Source organism: Sciurus carolinensis, chromosome 14, assembly GCF_902686445.1.
Source record: "Sciurus carolinensis chromosome 14, mSciCar1.2, whole genome shotgun sequence".
Lineage (NCBI taxonomy): Eukaryota > Metazoa > Chordata > Mammalia > Rodentia > Sciuridae > Sciurus > Sciurus carolinensis.
The window spans coordinates 78,012,234-78,036,075 of NC_062226.1; the positions used below are offsets into that span (position 1 = coordinate 78,012,234).

Consider the following 23,842-nt stretch of genomic DNA (forward strand, 5'->3'; position numbering starts at 1 on the left):
CAAGTCTCTCACTATCTCCTCTTTTGAATCCTGAGTCCTGGAGCAACATGAAATGCAGCCGCCCTTAGTCTGCCATCTTGAAACCCTCCAGCATACATTTTTTAAAATGTATTTTGGAGGAATTTATTTCTCACTGTATCCTCACAGCAGTAAGGTGCCAACTTGGAATCAGATGCTGGTGAAGGCAGAAAGGCAAGAGGGACTGGATATGTCCCCAAGGGCAGAAGAAAAAAACGGGTAGAGTTATAGTAGGCTTTTATGATTCCTTTTTCCAGACATTTGGCCTTTCCTAGTTTTAAATCATTAGTTTATTCTCTGCTTCCAAACAACTTTTTCCACACTAAATTTGATGAGTAAACAAATCAAAATCATAACTTCGATAACTAACTTCACATTCCAAACATGCATTTTTGGAAGCATGTAGATCTTAGTAGGCTCCATATGTATTGGTGGCAAGTTGAATATAAAATTTATTTGAAATTTTATTTGTAATTAAAAAAGTCATTATAAAACTTACACCTAATGTCTATTGTATGAACTCTGAACTTTGCTGGTTTGATATCAAATCTTGTTTTTAGAAAGATTTTTCAGTTGTATTTTTAATTTTGAGAAGATTATTATATACAGTCCTCTTTGTGCACAGCATGGAATATAACAAATGTTGACGTTTAAAGTTTTGTCTTCAAATTAAAAAAAAAAAAACAGGTAAAGTTGAAGTCATCTATTTTGTTTTCTTCTTAGTCCATATTTACTTCTTTATTCTTAGAGGAAATATCAATTTGGTTGTGTGGTATATGTATTTCCATGTTGTGTTTTTAACTATGAAAATATATTCTATTACATAAATATACCAATTCTAAATTTTTTTTTTTTTTTTTTTTTAACCATGCCAGCATCAGACCCAGGGCCTTTCACATCCTAGGCAAGCATTCTACCACTGACCTACATCCCCAGCAAGAAAGTTTTCTTAATCATTGCCCTATTTATGAGGTGGTTTCTTGTTTCCTAATAACATCAGTTTTGTAGAGAACATGACTATTTTTTGAACCATATGTGTAAATATTTCTCTGGGTATATGACCAGGAGAAAAATTACTAAGTCTTTAAGTAGGGGACTATTCATTTCTTTGCCCAATTATTTTCTGAATAATTTTTATCAACTTGTATTATACCAGCAATATGCAGGAGTTCTTGTTCACCTTTTTTTTAGCTGTTGATATTATAAGGCTTATGATTTTTTTTCCTGGCCTGTTGGTATGAAAACATATCTAATGATTATGATTTTCATTGTCTTAATTTCCAGGAAGTTGAGTATTTTTTCCTCTGTTTTTTTGTCATTCAGGTTTTCTTCTATGCGAATCACACACTTATATTGTTTGCATTTTTTCTTTTGATTGCAGTGTTCTTAATGATTTTACAGATTTTTGTGTGCATACTGGCTATGAATTCTTTGTTATCTATATTGCAGACATTTCCCACCCAGTCACATTTTTCATTTCTGTCACATAAATAAAAATTTGATATATTTTTCCTGTGAATTGTTCTCTACTCTTTCTGCCTAAATAAAACCATGTGTCTAAATAAATTAATCCCTGTCTCAAGGTCAGTAAGGTATTATCTTTCATCCCTGAAGATGTTTAAAGTTTTATTTTTAAATTCTTTTTTTTTAAGCTGTAGAAGCTTTTCATATATTTTTTAGGATAAATGATACTGTTCTAATTTATATGAACAAGATGAATGTCACCTGATAGTACCTTTACTTTAGGGTATTTTAGATAGACATTTACAAAATATATTTAGTTTCTTATATTAATAATATTAAATATGTTGTATTTTTCTTTCCCAGATTAGAAATCATTTTTCAATTCCAATCTCTGTTTATGAAGGAAGTACTTTGTTGGGAATTGCTTCACCTGAAAATGAATTCAACATACCATTAGCATCTTACCGGTAATTTTTTTTCTTTATCCTTTTGATTGTTCTTTCATAGAGTTTTTAGTTTTAGATATGGATATTTATCTTTAACTTATCAAATTTTCATCAAATCCTGTTAAACATCTAATTTATTTAGGTTTTAAGACTCCTAGGTGGTTCTTTTCAAAAAGAAATATTATTTAATTAATTTATACCATCTAAATTATTTATGCTTTTATTAATACATATTATATTTTTGAAGTATAATCATCTTAACCATAGTCATATGTATTCATGAGTTTTAAAAATGTCTAACAGCATTATTGGTGGTTTCTAGATTTATATATTGTGAGCTGATTTTTACTTTTCAAAAGTATAATAGAATTTTAGTGAAATTCTTTTTGAAAAAATATCTTTTAAATTAACAAAATAATGCTAGTTTTATAATTGTAAATTTAACATTATAACAAATAAGTATTGTTCAGGCTATTTAATTTACAATTTAAAATAATCTCTTCTGTGGAGAATGGATTCTCTTGAAGAATAAACTTTCTGTAGAGTTAAGCATTGTAGTTTGTTCAAATGCTATTTCAGAACACACGCTAGTAAAGGATACTTACATTAATGCTAGGGAAGGAAAAAGGCAAATCTACAGTTTTTAAGTGTCCCCTAGCACTGTTCATTCTAATCCATGCCTGAAAGTTTAGGAAGGTATTCTGAATGCTTAGAAAACAGTATTGCAGTTTGGGGCACATATTTTCTCATAGATACACCTACAAACCCAAACATGCCTCTTATTGCTTAATTCAGAAATTCAGAGGGAAAGAATTGTATCGTCAAGAACAATAACAAAAAATAATCATTTACAATATCAGACATTGTTCTAGAAAGTATTTTAAGGTTTGTTAAAAGACCAATTTTAGATAACTTGTAAGATATTTAAAAATTCCTGTGAAGAACTTTTAATTCATTTGTACTTGGATAATAATATTTAATGGCATTCATAGTGACAAAAATGGCATGGTATTGGCACCAAAACACACATATAGACCAGTGGTGCAGAATAGAAGACACAGAAACAAACCCATAAACACAGTTATCTCATACTAGATGAAGGTGCCAAAAACATAAACATTGGGGAAAAGATAGCCTCTTCAACAAATGGTGCTGGCAAAACTGGAAATCCACATGTAGCAAAATGAAATTAAACTCCTATCTCAACTGCACAAAAATCAACTCAGAGTGGAGCAAGGACCTACACACTAGAACAGAGACCTTGCAACTAATAGAAGAAAAAAAAGGAGGCCCAAATCTTCACCATGTTGGCTTAGGTAATGACTTCCTGAATAAGACCCCTAACCAGGCGCATGGCACACACCTGTAATAACAGTGGCTTGGGAGGCTGAGGCAGGAGGATCAATGCTAGACTCTGAAAAAGTGAGGCATTAATCAACTCATTGAGACCCTGTCTCTAAATAAAATACAAGTAAGGCTGGGGGTGTGACTCGGTGGTCGAGTGCCCCTGAGTTCAATCCCCCAGTATTCAAAAAAACAAACAAACAAAAACTAGTCCCCTAAAGCACAAGAAGTAAAATCAATTATCAATAAATGGGATGGAATCAAACTGAAAAGCTTCTTCACAGCAAAGGAAACAATCAAGAATGTGAATAGAGAGCCTACAGAATGGGAGAAAATCTTTACCACATACACTTCAGATAGAGCGTTAATCTCCAGGATATTAGTAAAGAACTTAAAAAATGTAATACCAAAAAACCAAATAACCCAATCAATAAATAACAGGCACTTCCCAGAAGAAGAAATAATAATTGATCAACAAATATATGAAAAATGTTCAACATCCTTAGCAATTAGAGAAATGCCAATCAAAACTACACAGAGATTTGATCTCATTCCAGTTAGAATACAAGCAGCAATAAATGTTGGTGAGGATGTGGGGTAACAGATACACTCATACATTGCTGGTGGGACTGCAAATTGGTGCAACCACTTGGAAAGCAGTATGGAGATTCCTATGAAAACCTGGAATGGAACCCTGTGTGACCCAGTTATCCCACTTCTGGGTTTATATCCAAAGGACTTAAAATCAATATGGTACAGCGACTGAGCCACATCAATGTTTATAGGAGCTCAGTTCTTTTTTTTTTTGGGGGGGGGGTCTGGGGATTGAACCCAGGGCCTTGTGCTTGCAAGGCAAGCACTCTACCGACTGAGCTATCTCCCCAACCCCAGGAGCTCAATTCTTAATAGCTAAACTATGGAACCAATATAGGTGCCCTTCAACAGATGAATGGATAAAGAAAATGTGGTATATATACACAATGGAATATTACTCAGCCTTAAAAAAGAATGAAATTATAGCAATTGCTGGTAAATAAATGGAGCTGGAGAATAGAGCTAAGCAAAATAAATCAATCCCACAGAACCAAAGGCCAGATGTTCTCTCTGATATGTGGATGCTAATTCACAATGGGCAAGAATGGAGGTACTTAGGATTAGACGGAGAGGAGTGAAGGGAGGGGAGGGAATATGGGGTGGGATAAACAGTGGAATGAATCGGACATTATTACCCTCTGTGCATATGTGATTACATGACCTGTGTAATTCTGCATCATGTACAACCAGAAGAATGAGAAGTTATACTCCATTTATGCATGATATATCAAAATGCATTCTGCTGTCATATTTAACATGATAAGTATAACAGATTTTTAGAAAGTTAATGCCATTCTGCTTTTTAAGAATTTCTGCCAAATATTTTGTGACTCTGTAGTAGAGAAAAAAAATATGCTCAGACTTTTGTTCAAGGCTAAATAATACTTCATTGTGTGACATTTAATCTGCTTTAATTAGAGTTTTTAATGACTATCTAGAATTTTACATTATTCCAATGATTAGATGTATGTGCACTTAAATATTTATAAGGGCTTAAATTAACAAATGGTATTTTTCTCTATAGATTTTGACTATGCTGATCCTTAAATTTAGTTAATAAATATTTATCAAGTGTTTTGTTGTGGGTGAGGCATTGTAAGATACCAAAATGAATTGGACATGATTGTTACCATCGAGAGTTTGTTACGTTTTCTAAATATATAAGGTAGGAAAAAGTGGGTTTTAGAGAGTTACAGAAAGTGTTATTGGGAACTATGGAAAACAAAGGATCAGTGATTGACTTCTGGGGGAGATATATAAAGTACAGATAAAATACAATAATGTTGAGATTAGATGGGGACAGAAGTAGAAGGAATTGCATGAACAAAGATGAAGAAGAATGAAATGATAGGGATTTCATATAGAGTAGTAAAGAATAGTCTGAATTTCATTGGAATATAGAGTATGTATTGAAAAATGGAATTTGAAATATAGTTAAGTTCACATATAAGCAATTTCTCTCATTTTTCTTGTTGCCAGTTTTATAAATCTTACCTCCACCTAGTAATATCATCTTTTTTTTTTTTTTTCATTCTTGTCTCATAACATTTGTTCTTCTGGTTTGTTTGTTTTTTGTGGTGCTGGGAATTGAACCCAGGGCCTTGTGCATATGAGGCAAGCACTCTGCCAACTGAGCTATATCCCCAGCCCTGTTCTTCTGTTTTAAGACCACTCATTCTACCACCTTTTCTCATTTAGAATATCCTACTATTTGATCATTTTCTGTTCTGAAACAGAACAGAATTTTCTCTTTTGAACTTCCCCACACATATTTCTCTAACTCTAGCCCACCTCATAACTCTTTGGGAAACGTTTCACTTCTTCATTTTATTTTTTAAGGTACAGGGAATTGAATACAGGGACATGTAACCACTGAGCCACATCCCCATCCTTTTTATTTTTTATTTTAAGACAGGATCTCGCTAAAGCTGCCTTTGAAATCGTGATCCTCCTGCCTCAGTTTCCCAAGCCACTGGGATTACAGGTGTGCACCACCCATGCCAGACAAAATTTTTCGCTTCTGTAGAACACCTTCCAGTTTGTCTCAAAAGAGTTGACCACTCTGTTATGCCCTCAGTCTTCTGTATATATTTGCTCTTTTGGTACCTATTACAGTATAGTAGTTACCTTTTAATATTACATTTACTACTTGATTATGATCTCTTTAAGAATAAAAAATGTTTTACTGGTTTGTATATTTTAAACTTTGCCTTCTCATTGCTACATAACAGGCCCAAGGAATATTTTGATAAAATATTTCGATGAGTGTGTTGACTTCAGTAGAAAATTAATTTTTTTCCTTAATTGTTGGAATAATGGAAAGTAGAATGAAAATTATGGAGAGGATGTACAAATAGAATAGATTGTCTGAAACTCATTGAATAAATAATTCCTTGTAAGTCAGGTGGTAAGAAGAGTCTAATATTTCAAAGACCAGTAGCTTAAAGTCACTGAAAAGGGACATGCAGAGAATCAGGTGTAGAGGGTTCATTGTTAAATGTGGGAAACTTTTGTTAACATCAGATGTCTTTATAGAAATACAAAATAGTTAATATTTTAGGACAAGAGCTTAGGAAAAATAGGGATAGAGATAGTTTTTACAGTTGTTCATCTATAAAGAATACTCATAGCTAGTTAGTTTTACAAATAAATAATATTTCTAGAGGCTGAGAGTATAGCTCAGTGGTAGAGTACTTGCCTAGCATACTTAAAGCCCTAGGTTGAACCCCATCACCACACATACATATAAATATCTCGTGTTTTTTCTAGCAGATAGCTTAGTGTAAAATTTATTACACCTAGCCAGCCATGGCAGCATGTTTCTGTAATCCCAGCAACAGGGGAGGCTAAGGCAGGAGATAACATGTTCAAGGTCAGCCTGGGCAACTTAGCCAGACCCTGTCTCAATGTTTTAAAAAATAAAAATGATTGAGGATATATATAACTCAGTGATATAGTGCCCTAGGTTCAATCCCCAGTACCACTAAATAAATGAACAAAAACTCCTTTAAAATTTTTTAAATAGAAAATCAATACACCTAAAGATATTGTTGAAATGTAAATACAGAATGTAATATTCAAATATAAAGATTAATCAATTGATAAGCCATGATTCTGTCACCATTTTCTTGTACCTACTCCTCTGCATCTGTGCCCCACATTTCTGTAAATAGGTGTGGAAATTTTTTTGTAATTGATTCTTTTTAGTTCTACATGACAGTAGAAACCATTTATGCAACCATGGATTATATCTTATTCTAAGTAGGATCCCAGTCTTGTGGATGTGTACAATGGTGAGATTCATATATGTACATAGGACAGTTATATCAGATTCATTCCACTGTCATAACTGTTCCTATCCATCTCCCTTCCCTTCATTCCCCTTTGTCTACTCCATTGAACTTCTGTTCTTCTCCTCTCCTCGTTTAATAAAGTGGGTTAACATCCATGTATCAGAGAAAATTTTCAACCTTTGGTTTTTTGGGAATTGGCTTATTTCAGTTAGTATGATAGTCTCCAGATCCATCCATACACCAGCAAATGTCATAAAGTCATTCTTTATGACTGAATAATAGTCCATTGCATATATAGTACCACAATTTCTCTATCCATTCATCTGTAGATGGGTATCTAGGTTGGTTCCAAAGCTTAGCTATTGTGAATTGTGGTGCTATAAACATTGATGTGACTGTGTCACTGTAGTATGCTGATTTTGACTCCTTGGGATATATATTGAGAAGTGGGATAACTGGATCAAATGGTGGTTGTATTCCTAGTTTTTGAGGAATCTCCATCTGCTCTGAAAACTTTCATTAACTCTGAAAAGCCTGTGATTATTTTTTAATAGAATTTTTTAAATTTTGTGATAACTGTTGTGACATTGTTAAGATGAAATAAAGCCAACTTCTTTCAACAAAATGTACAAGTCACAAGTGGTTGTATGTGTTTAGCTTTGCATATATGATTGGTATGATTCTGTATTTTCTGTAACAAACCAGTTACTATAAGTATACTTTTTAAATACTAAGTTTGTAATAAGAATATTCTTCTCTTAAAATCCAAATAACTTAATGAATTTCCAGGAAATTAGTATGATATCTAATAATCTAAAATGTATATGAGAATCTAAATATTTATTATAGTATTATGGAACAAAATAATTTCATTTTTCTAAAATTGTAACCATGTAATTTGTTTTCTTTCAAAGCATTTTAGAGGGTTATGTTTAATCTTTTATGCAGGTCATTTCTTTTTCTGAAGCCAGAAGATGAGGACTATCAAAGGTGTGAAGGAATTGACTTTGAAGAAATTATTAAAAATGATGGAGCTCTTCTAAAGAAGAAATGTAGATCTATAAACCCTTCTAAGAAATCATTTATTATTAATATTGTCCCAGAAAAAGATAGCTTGGCATCTCTATCAGTGTATTCTGAAGATGGTTGGGACTTACCATACATAATGCATTTGTGGCCACCCATACTACTTCGAAATCTTCTTCCTTACAAAATTGCTTATTATATAGAGGTATTTTGGATTTTTTTTTTTTTGTGTGTGTGTGTGTGTGTGTATGCGTGTCTTCCTGTCTTTGACTTTACAGTTTGAGTTACTTAAAATTATGAACAATAAAAATTGTTTTGAAGTTCTAATAAAGGTTATATATAGTACTAGTAAAGAATATCTAGTAGAGATATTCTTCAAGTAGAAATGTTTTAATCATGTGTAAAATGATAATTTAAACTATTTTCCACTAATTTACCTTAGAAGTTTGAGTACTAAACTGAATACAAATTATATGCACAAATGTAGTAAGCCATTTAAGAAATAACTTATAAAAGTAGTATATAGTCCTCTTAAAAATTTAAATATGGAGATAATAAAATTGCATTTACTCACTGTTTGATGAGATCACCTTTTTAGACAATATATTTTATATATATTTCATATATCATTTGTTTAAAAGTTGAATGATTTTTTAAATGAGTGTGAGAATTAATATTGAAATAACATTTAAGTACTAGACATAAACAGAAATGCTTGCTACTTTATATCATATTTAGTGATAATTCCCTAGAATTTTTTACCCTAAGATGCTTTTTCTTTTAATAATCAAATTTATTTCAGCAGATTAAATATGGTTTTCTCCTGTTGTTATAAAAATCTGTTCAGCATAGATTTCATATAAATATTCCATTTTCCATGCTTAGCAAATGAAAGAACCTTCTCACTATTGTCTATTAATCATAGATTTATTTTACTTTGTGTATTATTATATTCCTATACTTTTCTGATACATTTTTTGCTGAAGAGAGGTAACATATCTGTGGTTTAAGAATATCTGTTTTTCCATAGGGGTGACCAGATTGTTACAGTGACTAAAAGTTTGCATTTTGCTGTCAGATTTGCAATTGTATTTTAACTCTATTGTTTACTAGCTGTGTGTTCTTAGGCTATATTTTACTAATTTCTGTGGTCCTCATTTATAAAATGGGAATGATAATAATACTTGCATGGTTGGGATATGGGGAAATTAAGTTTGTTGCTGTACATAAAGAATTTAGCACCGTGTATAAGAGGTACTAAGTTGTCATTTATTAATCACTCCAGCACCACTACCATCACCACCATCATTTTTTTTTTGTGCGTGGGAATTATTATTTAGCATATAAGGAGTCAGTAGCTGATATTTTGCTTTAATTAATTAAAAATCTTTAGATGAAGAGATTCCTGTTACAACAATGTTTACATTAGGAAGGACCCAGGAAAGCAATATTGAGAATACTGGTGAGATATATGATGCACTGTTTACATTTGTATTCTTATAGAATTTTAAATTTGATGCTCTTGGGATCATATTCTGTCTGCCAGTTTCCAAAGAATATGATCAATTTTATAAAGACAATTTATATGTGTATGGGACAATTTATATGTATATGTGGTTAGGAGACTCAAACTGAGAGGTCATAAAGAGGAATTAAGGTAATAGAAGTGAGGTTGGAGAGAAATTAAGTTTTGAGAGATACATAAGATGTAGTATAGTGATGGGATATGTGTGAATGGATTGGTAAAAATCAAGAGTGGAACCTGGCACCATGGCATATGCCTATGTAATCCCAGTTGCTCAGGGAAGCTAGGCAAGAGGATTATAGTAAGTTGAAGGCCCACCGTGGCAATTTAAGGAGACCCTATCTCAAACTTTTAAAAAATTAAAAATGCTTGGTGTGTAGCTCAGTCATGGAGCACCCCTGGTTCACTCCCCACAACTGCCAGAACAACTGCAAATCGGGATTGGAAGGCAGTAGGGATTGTTATTTTGGATTAGCATCAGCTTTTTATATTTTTTGTTTTGTAGTTTTCAAAACTATAATCACTAGTAGAGGTTTTTGTTTTACTAATTATAATTATGTTTCACATATAATTTCCCATGAAGTTTCATGTTGCTCATTATGCACAAGAACCCTTTGATGTAGGTTTTTTAGACCATTTTACAAATCAGTTACTCAAGTCTAGATTGCATATTTTATAGAGGTTTCCACTGTTGGCAAAGTTCAAATTTGAATATAGGTCTTCTAACTGGTTCTGATTGGTATTTCAAAAATATTTTCTATATCATTAGTTTAAATAGAACTTTTGGGTGTATTATTCAGACATTTCAAAATCTATTGTATTTTTTCATTACAGGGAATTGAAAATACAGTTTTTACTCTCAATGAAGGACATTCAGCCCAGGTTTATACTGTACAAGTGGATAAAGCCAAGCTACATTTAAAATTGCTTGATTATCTAAATCATGATTGGAAAAGTGAATTTTATATAAAATCTAATCAACAAGACATTAGTTTTATCAGTTTTGCCTGTGTTACAGATATGGAAAAGACTGAGTTAGATATTGCTATCCATATGACTTATAACACTGGTCAGACAATTGTGGCATTTCATAGTCCATACTGGATGGTCAATAAAACTTCTCGAATGTTACAATACAAAGCAGATGGAATTCATCGAAAGCATCCACCTAATTACAAAAAACCAGTTCTCTTTTCTTTTCAGCCAAATCACTTTTTTAATACCAATAAGGTATGTAACTTTTGTCTAACTTCTGCTCTTGTCTAGCTTTTTATTATTCCTCTTCAGAGTACATAAAGTACATGGAACTTAGGTGGATATAACATTTGTTAATAACTACTTGCGGTTAAATAGATTTAGCATTTAATATTGAGAAAGATTTTATGTATTAACAGTATAATATTTAGCTTATGCAAAAAAGTTTAAAAATTATCAATTTAAGTAAACATTTTTAAAGGCACAAAATTGTAACATATTTAAAATATTTTTCCCTAGGTTCAGCTTATGGTAACTGATAGTGGGTTGTCAGATCAGTTTTCAATTGATACTGTTGGTAGTCATGGAGCTGTTAAATGCAAAGGCCCGAAAATGGAATATCAAGTGAGTTCATTCTGTGTCCAACAACTTTTATTTAAAATGTCTGTAGGTTACGTAAGTAAATTTTATAAGTAGGTTATGATAATATAACAGTTTTTGAACTATTAATTTTTTTCTTAGGTCGGTGTCACTATAAACCTTAGCAGTTTTAACATTACCAGAATTGTGACATTTACTCCTTTTTATATGATTAAAAACAAGAGCAAATATCATATATCAGTGGCTGAAGAGGGAAGTGATAAATGGCTCTCTCTTCAGTTGGAGCAGGTGAGTAGATGAATTTCAAACATGTACCTCTTTGGATTCTCTTTTTTTCTTTTTGAAGTTAGGTGCCTCAAATTTTAACTCTCCCTCACCCCAATTTTGAATTAGTTCCATGAACCTTTAGTGAGTATTTGTGCTAGGCTTTCAATATTTAATTATCAAAAACTGGACCTTTCTCTCTAGGAATGCATAGCTTGATCAGGAAGGTAGACACCAGATTGGTTAAATATACTAATGGAATTAGTTATGGCTTGGATGCATCAGAGAGGAGAAGATGATTTATTTTCTCTAGGAATCTTTTAGAAATGCCTTCATATAGAGTAGGTTAAGCCAAACTTTGTTTCAAATTATTTCAGGTAACATGAAATTTTGATTCTGTCCCATCATTTGCTGTCAGATCTCTGCACAGAAGTTTTCGAAAAGATTGACTCAGGTTGATAGAATATTTATTTTCTATGAAACTTGAAACTAGTGTCTTAAAACTTATTGCTTTTCCTTTATTCTTCTATTTTTTTCCTTCTGTGTCTTTATTCAGACATGTTTGATACTTGTATTCTCCTTCATATATCTTAACATATATCTTAATATCTTTTTTCTTTTCTATCTCTAACTCTGCTGCATTCTGGATAAGTTCTACTTTGTATCTCTCTCTTTTTTTATTTTACTGTGTTTAAATTGCTCTTTATAACTTCAAGTACTGATTTTTTTATTTAAATATATTTCTTATTCCCAGAAGTTCCACCTTTTTCAAGTCTGTTCATTATTTCAATGAATACTTACCATGTACTTTTTATGTGACTTGCATTGCATCTGATAACAAAATCTCAAGTTTCTGGCCTGTGATAGTTTACATTTCAGTGGATGCAAAGAGAACCAAAATATCAATATCATAATCAGTTAATAAAGTGCATAAGAAGGTGACAAGTCTAGAAGAACAAGGAGTGACCTTTAATTTTAGTAAGAATGCTGTGAAGTCACTGTTGAACAAAGACTTGCAGGAAACGAGAGAGTAGCTGTCAGGAGCTCAATCAACTGAACTGACAGATACAGGAGTAACTGATTAAGACGACAAATCAAAATGAAAGTAACACAAACTTCTAATCATTTACTTTGAATAGTATAAGAAAGAGGCTAAATGAACAAAAGCACCCACTTCTCCTTGTTCTATTTTCCCCTTCTAGGGACATTGATCAAGGGTCAAGTGGATCAACACAGACATTAAGGTTGTCTCCCTGTTGAGGGACCCCTGAACAAAAGACTCTGGCAGTTTTATGAATCTGAGGGATGAAAGAGGGCAAGAGTAGAAAAATACTGAGTACTGAGAGTAGAAAGAGTTTTCAGGTTTCTTCTCTTCTCAGATAAAGATCTAGCAGAGGCTTCTAAGGAAGGTCTCTGCTCATGGGCCCATAGAGAGGCTTCCAAATGAAGGTGCCTTGGCTAGAAATTGCAGGTATATCTAAAAGTATTTGGTGAAGGAGAAGTGGGGGGATTGTCTTTGAGACCACAGTCCATGGCTGTGCACCAAGTCTGGTACGGTGAGGGTGCTTAGTTAGCCTTATGAGGCCTGATGGAATATTTGGGGAGAACGCATTAGAGATAAACCAGAATAGGAACTCTAAAGGGGTAAAGTATTTGACATGTTTGAGGGATATCAAAAGAGGGCAGTGTTACTGGAAAGGGAAAGATAGCAGAGGACAAAGCATAGTGGAAATGAAGGATGATACAGAACTTTGTAAGCCCTTACAAGGACTTTACCTTAACTGAGTGAAATGGGGAGCTTTTGGAGGGTTTTCGTCAGAGATTAAACATAACATCTTTTCAAAACATACTTATTGAATTACTATGTGATTTATTTTTGTGAATGTTCCACATAATCTCATTAGGTTTATATATTTCATAGACATATTTTTCCTATGATTTTGTTATAACATTTCTACCTCGATGTATATATCTGTTAGATATTGTTAGGTTTTGTTTATCCTTTTAAAACCATGTCTGTAGACTCTTCTTTCAACAGTTGGTTCATATTTACATTAATTTCAGTAACATGCGTAACGACTATTTAAAATTTTACAGTCTTCTTAGTTTATCATTTCAGCTTCAGGTAAATTTTCTTTGACTTGTTAAGATTTTTACATTTTAATCTTGTTCGGTTTTTTTTGTTCTTTACAGGGCATGGTGTCTCACTATGTTGCTCAGACTGACTTAAATTTTTTTTTTTTTTTTGTACTAGAGAGTGAAGTCAGTCATTTTTACCACTGCACTACATCCCTAGTCTTTTTATTTTTATTTTGAAGCAGGGTTTCACTGGGTTACTGAGGGTTTTGCTAAAGCTGACCTCAAACTTGTGAGCCTCCTGCCTCAGGCTGTCAGGTAACTGTTACTTTAGGTATGTACCTTGTTTCAAACTAATGGACTTAAGTGATCCTTCTGCTTCAGCTGCCTAAGTAGCTGGAACTGTAGGCATGTGATGCCATTTCTGGCTTAATTTCTGATTTTGACTGATAGTGATCAACTTTATCATATTAAGTTGTATGCTCACCAGGAGCATTGATGCACACCTGTAATCCCAGTGACTCAGGAGGCAGAGACAGGAGGATTGCAAGCTCAAAGCCAGCTTCAGCAACTCAGTAAGATCCTAAGCAACTTGTTGAGACCCTGTCTCAAAATAAAAAATAAAAAGGTCTGGGAATGTGGCTCAGTAGTTAAGTGCCCTGGGTTCAATCCCCAGTACCAAAAAAAAAAAAAAAAAACATTATGATTATTACCTCTCTTGATTTTTTAACCTTATCTATATATCTGTTGTCTTTTGTCTCTACAAAAGATAAAAACTTTAGTACTTTCTCAAACTTCAAGAGGCTCCACACAGCATTAAAAGATACATTATTAAACACAAAAGATAAAGTATTAAATAAGCTAGGACTGTCAAGGAAATATAGCCTTGGGAATGTCTAGAACACACATTTTTAGTCTTCTCAGGTCTTCATGGGATATACGCTTGGATAAGGATTATTGTTTCTATTAGGATACAGGAAGTTTTGACAGGGAGGAGGACATTATAAGCCTCTTACATCCTCAACCTTGTGCCATATCTAGTTCCATCTTTCATGGTTGAATAAAACAGACTTTAAGAAGCTAAGACACTTAGTTCTGCTACAGAATTGTCCCAAGGTAAAAACAATATGTAAAAGAATGAAACTAGGTCCTTATTTCTCACCCTGCATAAAAATCAACTCAAAATGGACAAAGGAATTAGACCAGAAACTTTGCAACTCCTAGAAGAAAATATAGGGTCAACACTTCAACTTGTAGGCACGGGCAATGATTTTCTCATTAGGACCCCTAAAACTCAGGAAATAATCTCAGAGTTAATAAATGGGTTGGCATCAAAGTAAAAAACTTTTGCACAGCAAAGGAAACAACTAAAAATGTCAAGAGAAAGCTTATAGAATTGGGGGAAATCTCTGCTATCTCCTCTTTTGACAGAGGATTAATATCTAGAAAGTATAAAGAACTCAAAAACCTTAACACCAAAACCCAAATAACCCAGTTAATTAATGGGCAAATGAACTAAACAAGAACTTTTCAAAAGAAAAAATACAAATGGCAAACAGATACATGAAAAACTATTCCATATCATTAGCAGTTAGGAAAATGCATGTCAAAACTACACTGAAATTTTATTTCCCTCTAGTTAGAATGGCATCCATCAAGAATACAAACAATAATAAATGCTGGGGAGGATGTGAAGAAAAAGGAACACTTTTACACTGTCGGTGGGATTGTAAATGAGTGCAGCCACTATGGAAATCAGTATGGAGGTTCTGCAAGAGTTGTAACACCATATGACTCATCTGTACCACTCCTCAGTATTTATCCTAAAGAATCAAAGTCAGTTTACTGTAGTGATACATGCATACCTATGTTTACAGCAGCGCAATTTGTTATAAACTATGAAATTAGGTGTACATCAGTAGACAAATGGATCCAAAATATGTGGTATATGTACACAGTGGAGTTTTATTTAGCCATAAAGAAGAATGAAATTATGTCATTTGCAGAAAAATAGATGGAACTTGAGAACTTTATGTTAAGTAAAATAAGCCATACTCAGAAAGTCAAGGACTATATGTTTTTTGGCATCTGTGGAAACTAGAGAGGAAAGAGTAAAAGAAAAACAAAGATGTTCGTCAGGGATGGTATTACATGAAATTGAAGGGAGGGCAAGGAGAGGGAGGAGGAGAGGAAAAGGAGAAGTACTAGGGAATGATATTGGTCAAATTCACTTGTTGTATTGTGTACATGTACAAATATGTAAAATCAAATCCCCCCATTATGTACAACTAAAAAGGGGAAAAAAGAATTGTTCCCAGGTCATACATGATAAGGTTCAGGTATCACATATGAAGAAGCTCATTGAAAACACTGCATGACCAGTCCAAGTGACTAGTCTGATCAGGGCCTAAGATAGAATTGACATAATAGTTTACAGAGAAGTCTAGCTCTCCATCTTGTTCTTTTAGTTCTTCTCTTTTTCTAGTTCCTGGTGTCTATAGTCTTTTTTCTTTTTAAAAAGACTACCTCCCTAACTCCTAATTCCTTTAGCCTGGTTTCCAAATCACAAATGTCCAGATTGTTGTAAGGTTCTAAGCTTTCCTTCTCTAAATTTTGGATTACTTTTTTACTCTCAGTCAAATTAAGAACTCTATTACATTTCCTGACTTATCAGTAGTGCATACTTTTACTTGTACTTAATTAACAAATAATATTCAAACATGATTTATATTTTTAGTAACTGAATGATCCCTTGTTTTGAACTTACCATCTGCTTCCAAGTATCTGATTCAGCTTATTCGCTGATTTTTCAATCTTCTCTGAAAGATCTGAATTATATTAAAGTCTGTTTTTTCCTAAGCACCCTACTTATCTTTGGTCTTCAACTACTATTCATTGCTGCTTGTATTTTTCATGCTTAAAAGTGATAACCCATCTCTAATTTTACAGCCCTTCAGCTAAGCAACCCAATAACCAGAGCAGTGTGGAAGGAGTTTGATGGTTTTCTTGTTGTTGTTTGTTTTGGGTATATGGGATTCAACCCTGGTTGGATTTACTGCTGAGCTACATTGCCAGCCCTTTTTTATTTACTGGTTTGAATTTTGAGACTGTGTCTCACTAAGTTGCTGAGGCTGACCTTGAACTTGAGATCCTCCTGTCTCAGCTTCCTGAGTCCCTGGGATTATAGGCATTCACAAGCATGCCCAACTGAAAGAGAGTTTTTTTGAAGTTCATTTTACTATTTGATGAGTTTATTAAAATGATCTAAGTATTTTTGATAGGATTTGTTTGTTTTTATAAATATATGTAATATATGTTTTTAGTGTATCCCCTTTTGGCCTGAAGATGTGTCCAGTAAGCTTCTTATTCAAGTTGAAAAGAGTGAAGGTCCTCCCAAAAGGATATATTTTAACAAGCAAGAAAATTGTATTTTATTGCGTCTAAATAATGAGGTAAATTATTTTTTTACAAGGATCATTGGAAAACCTAATATGTACTTCTAGTGTTTCATTTCACTTTTTATAACAAATAGTTATCTGATAATTTTTCCCCTTTCACCAGGAACAAACCAACATTTCTTTTTAAAAAGGAAAAAGGTACTGAAAAGAAAGAGAAATATAAAGTAATTTTAATTATTATACAGAAAGTGAGTTGGAGTGCCTGGAATGCTAGAATATAAGAGATCTAGAATTTCACAAATCTGCATACAGAAAAGATTCATTGTTTCCCCAAAAGGCAATATAAAATGCTTGTTTTCTAAATCATCTCCCAAAATTAAGTTATCAAGTTATGAATAGTTTTATTACTACATGTTATGATTAATAATCTTAGGAAAATTATCACATTAAAGAATGTTTTCCTTTCTTTTAGCTTGGAGGTATCATAGCAGAAGTTAATTTGGCTGAGCATTCAACCGTTATTACATTTTCAGATTATCATGATGGGGCAGCTACGTTCCTGTTAATAAATCACACCAAGAATGACCTTATTCAGTACAAACAAAGGTAAGAAGATTATCACAAATACAGTGACTCCTGATTTAACAGAAGCTAGGTAATGAGACATTTATGATGATTTCTCATGAATATAAACACAGATAGTGATGTTGTGGTTATATAAAATAATGTTCTACTTTAAAAAAAGGTATACTGAAGTATGTAGGGATCAAACCAACTTTATAATTTACTTTCAAATGCTTCAAAGAAAGAATCATGAAGAGTTAAAGTACAACAAAAGCTTGATCATTATTGAATGAGGTGAGGAAAATGTCAGGGTTTATTCTGAGTTTTCTAATTTTATCTTTTTGAAATTTTCATATTTTTAATAAGCATAATATAATTATAAAATTTTAGATTTTTTTCAGATACCCTCTTCTTGCTAAGGTATATGGGAACCAAAGAACTGCTTCCTTAAATACCATAATTCAAGATTGATGACTTTTAACATTATTTATTTCAATTTTCTGTGATATCATACCCTCTTGGTGCCACTAGTTTTTGCAACTTTATGTTCACTACTTGGTGGTCCCAGGCTATCTTGAATTTATTGTGTCTGAGTATTTCGTTTTCATCTCTTACTTTTTAATGAACCCATATCCATTAGTGCACTTTTATTTTTCTTTCACTTCCAACTGTAAAACTTCCAGTCATTGATTTTAATCAAACATGTAGGGACCACAGGACTAGCCTAGGAAGTACCTACAGTTCCTCCTTCCCTATCATTCTCTTATTTTCTCTTATTTGTTTAAGATGTTGAGAAAGGAGACTGCCAGTTGCTGGTTTTTTTTTTTTAAATACTATAAAAATCATAAATTTTGTCTTAGTCTGTTTGGACTACTTTGTCCAAACTCTCAGTCTAGAGGCTAAATTGTCCAAGATCAAGTCACTGACAGATTGTCTGGTGAAGGCTCACTCTCTGCTCCTGTCTCTGTGTATTTGAGCTTTCTAAAAATTTTTTTAAAGGTCATTTTTATTCCTTTGCAAGTAACTGACTTTCCTAGATGTTTTCCGGGGTTTATCTTCCCTGTTTGTTTTTTTAATTTAAATCTTTCACCAAAATAGGTATAGGATCATAGTCTGTTTTCATTAATATTATCTGTTAGCCAGTGAAGTCTTTTAATCTGCAGGGTAAGTTTAGTTGGCTCAGAAAAACTTTAATTTATTACTTCTTTGGTTAAATAATTTGTTTTCATTTTTGAAATCTTTTTGTAATGGAGTTGAATTTCTCATATTTATATTTCACATCTTATTATTTTAAAAATAACTAAGCTACATCTGTTTTTGCCACAGTAATACCAATACTCAGGGAACAGTTACCAATTAAATTCTCCTAGATTTAGTATGAATTAGGTAAAATAATTGAACTTTTTCCATAATTTGAATTAAAACAAAAATTGACATTCATTTCAAACTTGAGGATCTTTATATCCCGAGACAAATATTTCCCTTGAAATATTTTCTTAGAGATTGCCTTTTTGTTTTCATTATATAAGGAAAATTTGTCTAAATGAGAATTTGCACAAATCTCAATGGGCTATGAATGTTGTATCATTTTGTATTTTTTATATTATCAAGTTGCATTTAACTTAATGCATATTTTTGCTACTTATAATAGTTCTCTTAGTGAAATTGAAGATTCCCTTCCTCCTGGAAAAGCAGTGTTTTATACCTGGGCTGATCCAGTGGGCTCTAGAAAACTGAAGTGGAGTTGTGGGAAAAGCCATGGGGAAGTTACACAAAAGGATGTAAGTATTAGGTTGATTATTATGGTGTTCTCAGAATTCTTTTTGGTTTTCTGCATATGTGTTTTTAAAAGATATTAATTTCAGCCTTGATGATTTTAAAGATTGTTCTGTGGCTATACTTGTAAAATGACTGCCAGAGATTTAAAATGTTGTATTCAGACTCTTTCTTTGAACTTTCACCTTTTTCTCTTTCTCTCTTTTATTTTATTTTTTTTAAATCCAAGAAGAAACTAAATACAATTGAAACCAGAAAGAACTAGTTTTATCCCAAAGGAGTAGGACCATTCAGATTTACTTCAATAAAAATATGCAAATCACATGCAAAACTTTTTTCTTCATTTAAAACAAAACTGTATAGAAGTCCTTCCTTATATTTATTGTACAAAATGAGTTCTGTCCAGCTTTATCTTATCCAAAAATTTGTAAGCCAGTAGTCTTAATTTTGTTCACATCTCTATGCTTCTATTAAGTTAAAAACGATAAAGCTCTGCTTAGAGAAATGCTTTCAGCATTCACCCCATGAACAGATAAATTATCTGCACTAACAGTCATCTTAGATTTAACTTCTGTAAGGAACATTCAAGGATCCATTAAGTATTTATTTCTTAGTGTCAGACTCTGATGATAAGGTTGTATTCAGATGTTTTCTAATAATGTAAATAACTTGCATGAAATATCTTTATTAAAGTTATATTTGTTCTTCAAAATTCATCAGAATTCAATTCTATTCTGATATTTTTTTCTTTAATTATTATTTGTTCCTGTTTACCATTAGACCATTCCTCTTTTAGAGGGGAGACTGAAGAGTTTTATTATTAAATATGTTTTTTGTTCTAGGCTTTTTTGTTTTTCTGTTACTGTTTTTTGAATTAACACCCGTGTATTGAATTAAGGTAGTTGCTTTCTACTCCTAGTAGTTAAAATCTGTCTGTGTATGTATAAATAAATAAGTGTGCTGATTTTTTAAATTAAATGCTTTCAGTTTTTTATCTATTGAAAATGATTATGTGTTTCTTTTTTACTTTATCTTATTTTGAGGATTGATTATATGATTGATTTTTTTAATATTAGGCCACCTTCACATTTTTGGAATTGACTTGCTAATGGCTTAAAACTTTTTGTTTGAATATTTATGAGGGAGGTTGGCCTATAACTTTCCTATCTTGTAATTTTCTCTCCAGTATTTTGATATCAGGGCCATCTTGGCTTGTTAAAAATGTTAAAAAATACTTAATCTCATTTTCTAGAATATTTGATGTAAATCAGTATGGTTTTTCTTTTGGATGTTTAATAGAATTCACTAATGAAGCCAAGCAGTCTTTGCCTGCATTTGTCTTTGAATTATAAATTCTATTTTATTTTTACATATAGGACAATTCAGTTTTCTATTTCTGTTTATTTTGTTGTTTCTCTAAGAAGATGTTCTTTTCACTGGAAATTTCTAATATGTTGACACAAATATTTTCATAATATCCTTTTTAAAATTTTGAACATATTTATGGTGATGCCCTTTTTCATTCCTGGTATTGTTTATTTGTGCCTTCTCTTTTTCTTAATGAATTTTGCTAAGGATTTATCAGTTTTTGCTTTTTCCACAAGAAAATCATGGTTTTACTCTTTTTATGATATCTTTTATACATGTGTTTTCAGTTTCTCCAGTTTCAGCTCTAGTTTATTTATTGTGTCATCTTTTTCAGGTTTACTTCGATTAATTTTTTTTAATCTCTTAAGATCAATACTATATTAGTCTATTCAGGCTGCCCAAACAAAATATCACTGACTGGATAGTTTAAACAAAAGAAATATATTATCTCCATAAACACTCCATCTCCAGATACACATTGAGTACTAGGGCTTCAACATACTAGTCTTAGGGGAAAACAGTTTAGATCATATTGAAATCACTGTTTTTCAAATATTTTTGCTTCTTATTTGAAGTCATTTAAAGTCACTTATTTCCCTCACAAAATAGCATTACCTTTATCTCACAAATGTTAATGTTATATATTTATTATCATTTTGTTTAAAATGACTTTCTGATTTTCATTGTTAATTTTATATTTTTGTTTAATGGTTAATACTTGAGGTTATCATTTACTTTTTAATAGTATAGGAATTTTCTCATCTTCATTGATTTCTGATTTAATTCCTCTGTGATTTGGGAACATATTTGGATTCACTATTTTGAAATTTATAGAGATTTGCTATATGAGCCAGCCTGTGGTCAGTAACTGATTCATATATATTTGAGAAAAAGAAAATGTTCTGTAAATTTTCAAAGAATGTCCTATAGTTTGTTAGTTTGTTCAGGTTTGTTAATTGTGTCATTTAAATCTTCTGTCTCATTTATTTGCTTGTTCTATTTGAGAAATACGTTAAAACAATAATCATAAATTTGAACATTTCTCCTTTTTGGTTCATTTATTTTAGCTTTTATATTTTGAAGCTATGTGATTAGGTATTTACAAATTTTGAATTGTTATATCTTCCTGGTCCTTTCATCAAGATATAAGTTGCAGTGCCTGCCACAGTATCTTCTTAGGCCCAAACATCTAGACTCACAAAATGCTCATAGGCAGTTTGCACCTGCTTATTTCAAGAAGACACTAGACAGGAATCATGCTAAGCAAGGAGCACCAGCCAGTCCTTTAGGATGGAAGTCCTTACGGCAATCCTCATAGCAGTTTAGGGAGTATTCTCTTTGGTTAGTGAGAATGACAGGTTTAGTGTGAGGAAACATTACATGGGAATGTTAGAAGCCACCCTGAATTAGAAATGCTACTCCACAATACCATATATCCCTTGTAACAACCCATAAGCATGGCTCACAGGTTTTCTTCAGAAAATATGCAAATATCATTATCTCTCCTATCCATCATTTTTTTAATAAGACTTTTGAAATTTATTCTTGGCTATTTTAAAATGTACAGTACATCATTTTTGCCATGATCATCTGCTCTACAGTTGATCTCAAAACCTGTTCCTCCTAAAACTCCTTTTCCTTTAATCAACAATTCCCCCTCCCTCACTCTTCACCTCCCCCAGACTCAGGTAACTATCATTCTACTTTCTATTTATGCGAGTTCAACCTTATTACATAAGGTGGGATTATATATATGAGATCACGCATCTTTCTATGCCTTGCTTATTTCACTTAGCATAATGTCCTCCAAATTCATCCATGTTGTCAGAAATAACAGGATTCCTCCCTCTTTTAAGCATGAATAATTATACCATTGTTAAGTGCATGTACACCACATTTTTTTATCCATTGATGAACACCTAGATTGTTTATGTATCTTGGCTATTGTGAATAACACTACAGTGACCTTGCTTATCAATATATGGATTTCAGTTCCTTTGATATACAACATGCCCAGAACTGAGATTACTGGATCTTTGGTTCTATATTTAGTTTTTTGAGCAAATTTCATAACATTTTCCATGATAGATGTATCAATTTTCATTCCCACCAAAAATGTTATGAAAAAGAGTCCCTTTTCTTCACACCCTCTCCAACACATCTTCCATCTTTTTTATAAAACCCATTGTAACAGGTATAAGGGGCTATTTCATTGTGGTTTTAATTTGCATTTTTGTAATGCTTAGTGAAGCTGAACATAAAGAGTTTTTTTTTTAAACCAAAGGTTGAATGTTCTCTCTCACATGTGGATGCTAACACACAACAGCGTGGAGAGAATAGAAGTTCAGTGGATTAGACAAAGGGGAATGAAGGAAAGGGAGAAGGGATAGAATAGGAGAGACAATGGAATGAATCTGACATAATTTTCCTATGTTCATATTTGAATCACCACAGTGAATCTCACCATCATGTTCATCCATAAGACTGGGATCCTCATTAGAATAAGATATATTCCATGTTTGTATATATATGTCAAAACAGATTCTACTGTCATGTGTAACTACAAAGAACAAATAAAAATTTTTTAAAAAGACTTGTTTTTCTGAAAAGATAAACTGACAAACCTTAAACCCTTTAGACTACAAAAAAAAAGGAAAAAGTCACAAATAAAATCATAGTTGAAAAAGGAGACATACGATTCATACAACAGAAATTCAAAGGATCATAAGATATTGTTATGAACAATTACAAGCTAACAGATCAGACATAACAGAAGAAATGGATAAATTTCTGAACAAATTAAATATAACAAGATTATCCCAGGAATGCAAAAATAGTTCAGTATATACAAATCAAGAAACATGACACATCTTGATAATAGAATCAAGGACAAACACCTATGATAATTTCAATAGACACCAAAAAAGCATTTGACCAAATATAATAAAAATATTTGAAGAAGTAGATATAAAAGGAACGTGTGTCAACACAATAAAGACCACAAATGACAAACCTAAAGCTGCCATACTAAACAGGAAAAAGGTAAAAGTTTTTCCTTTAAGATCTGGAACAAGACAAGGATGCCCCCTTTTGTTACTTGTGTTCAAAATA

At 32.3% G+C, this 23,842-nt stretch overlaps 1 protein-coding gene across 1 annotated transcript in view; it reads left to right on the plus strand.

Annotated features, from left to right (window-relative positions):
- Vps13a (vacuolar protein sorting 13 homolog A) overlaps window positions 1–23,842 on the plus strand; it is a 268,516-nt gene that overhangs the window by 164,462 nt on the left and 80,212 nt on the right. Inside the window, 8 exon segments of the mRNA XM_047525841.1 lie at window positions 1,846–1,949; window positions 8,108–8,390; window positions 10,545–10,940; window positions 11,205–11,309; window positions 11,427–11,573; window positions 16,949–17,077; window positions 17,496–17,629; window positions 19,239–19,368. Of these exon segments, the coding sequence (XP_047381797.1) occupies window positions 1,846–1,949; window positions 8,108–8,390; window positions 10,545–10,940; window positions 11,205–11,309; window positions 11,427–11,573; window positions 16,949–17,077; window positions 17,496–17,629; window positions 19,239–19,368 (1,428 nt within the window).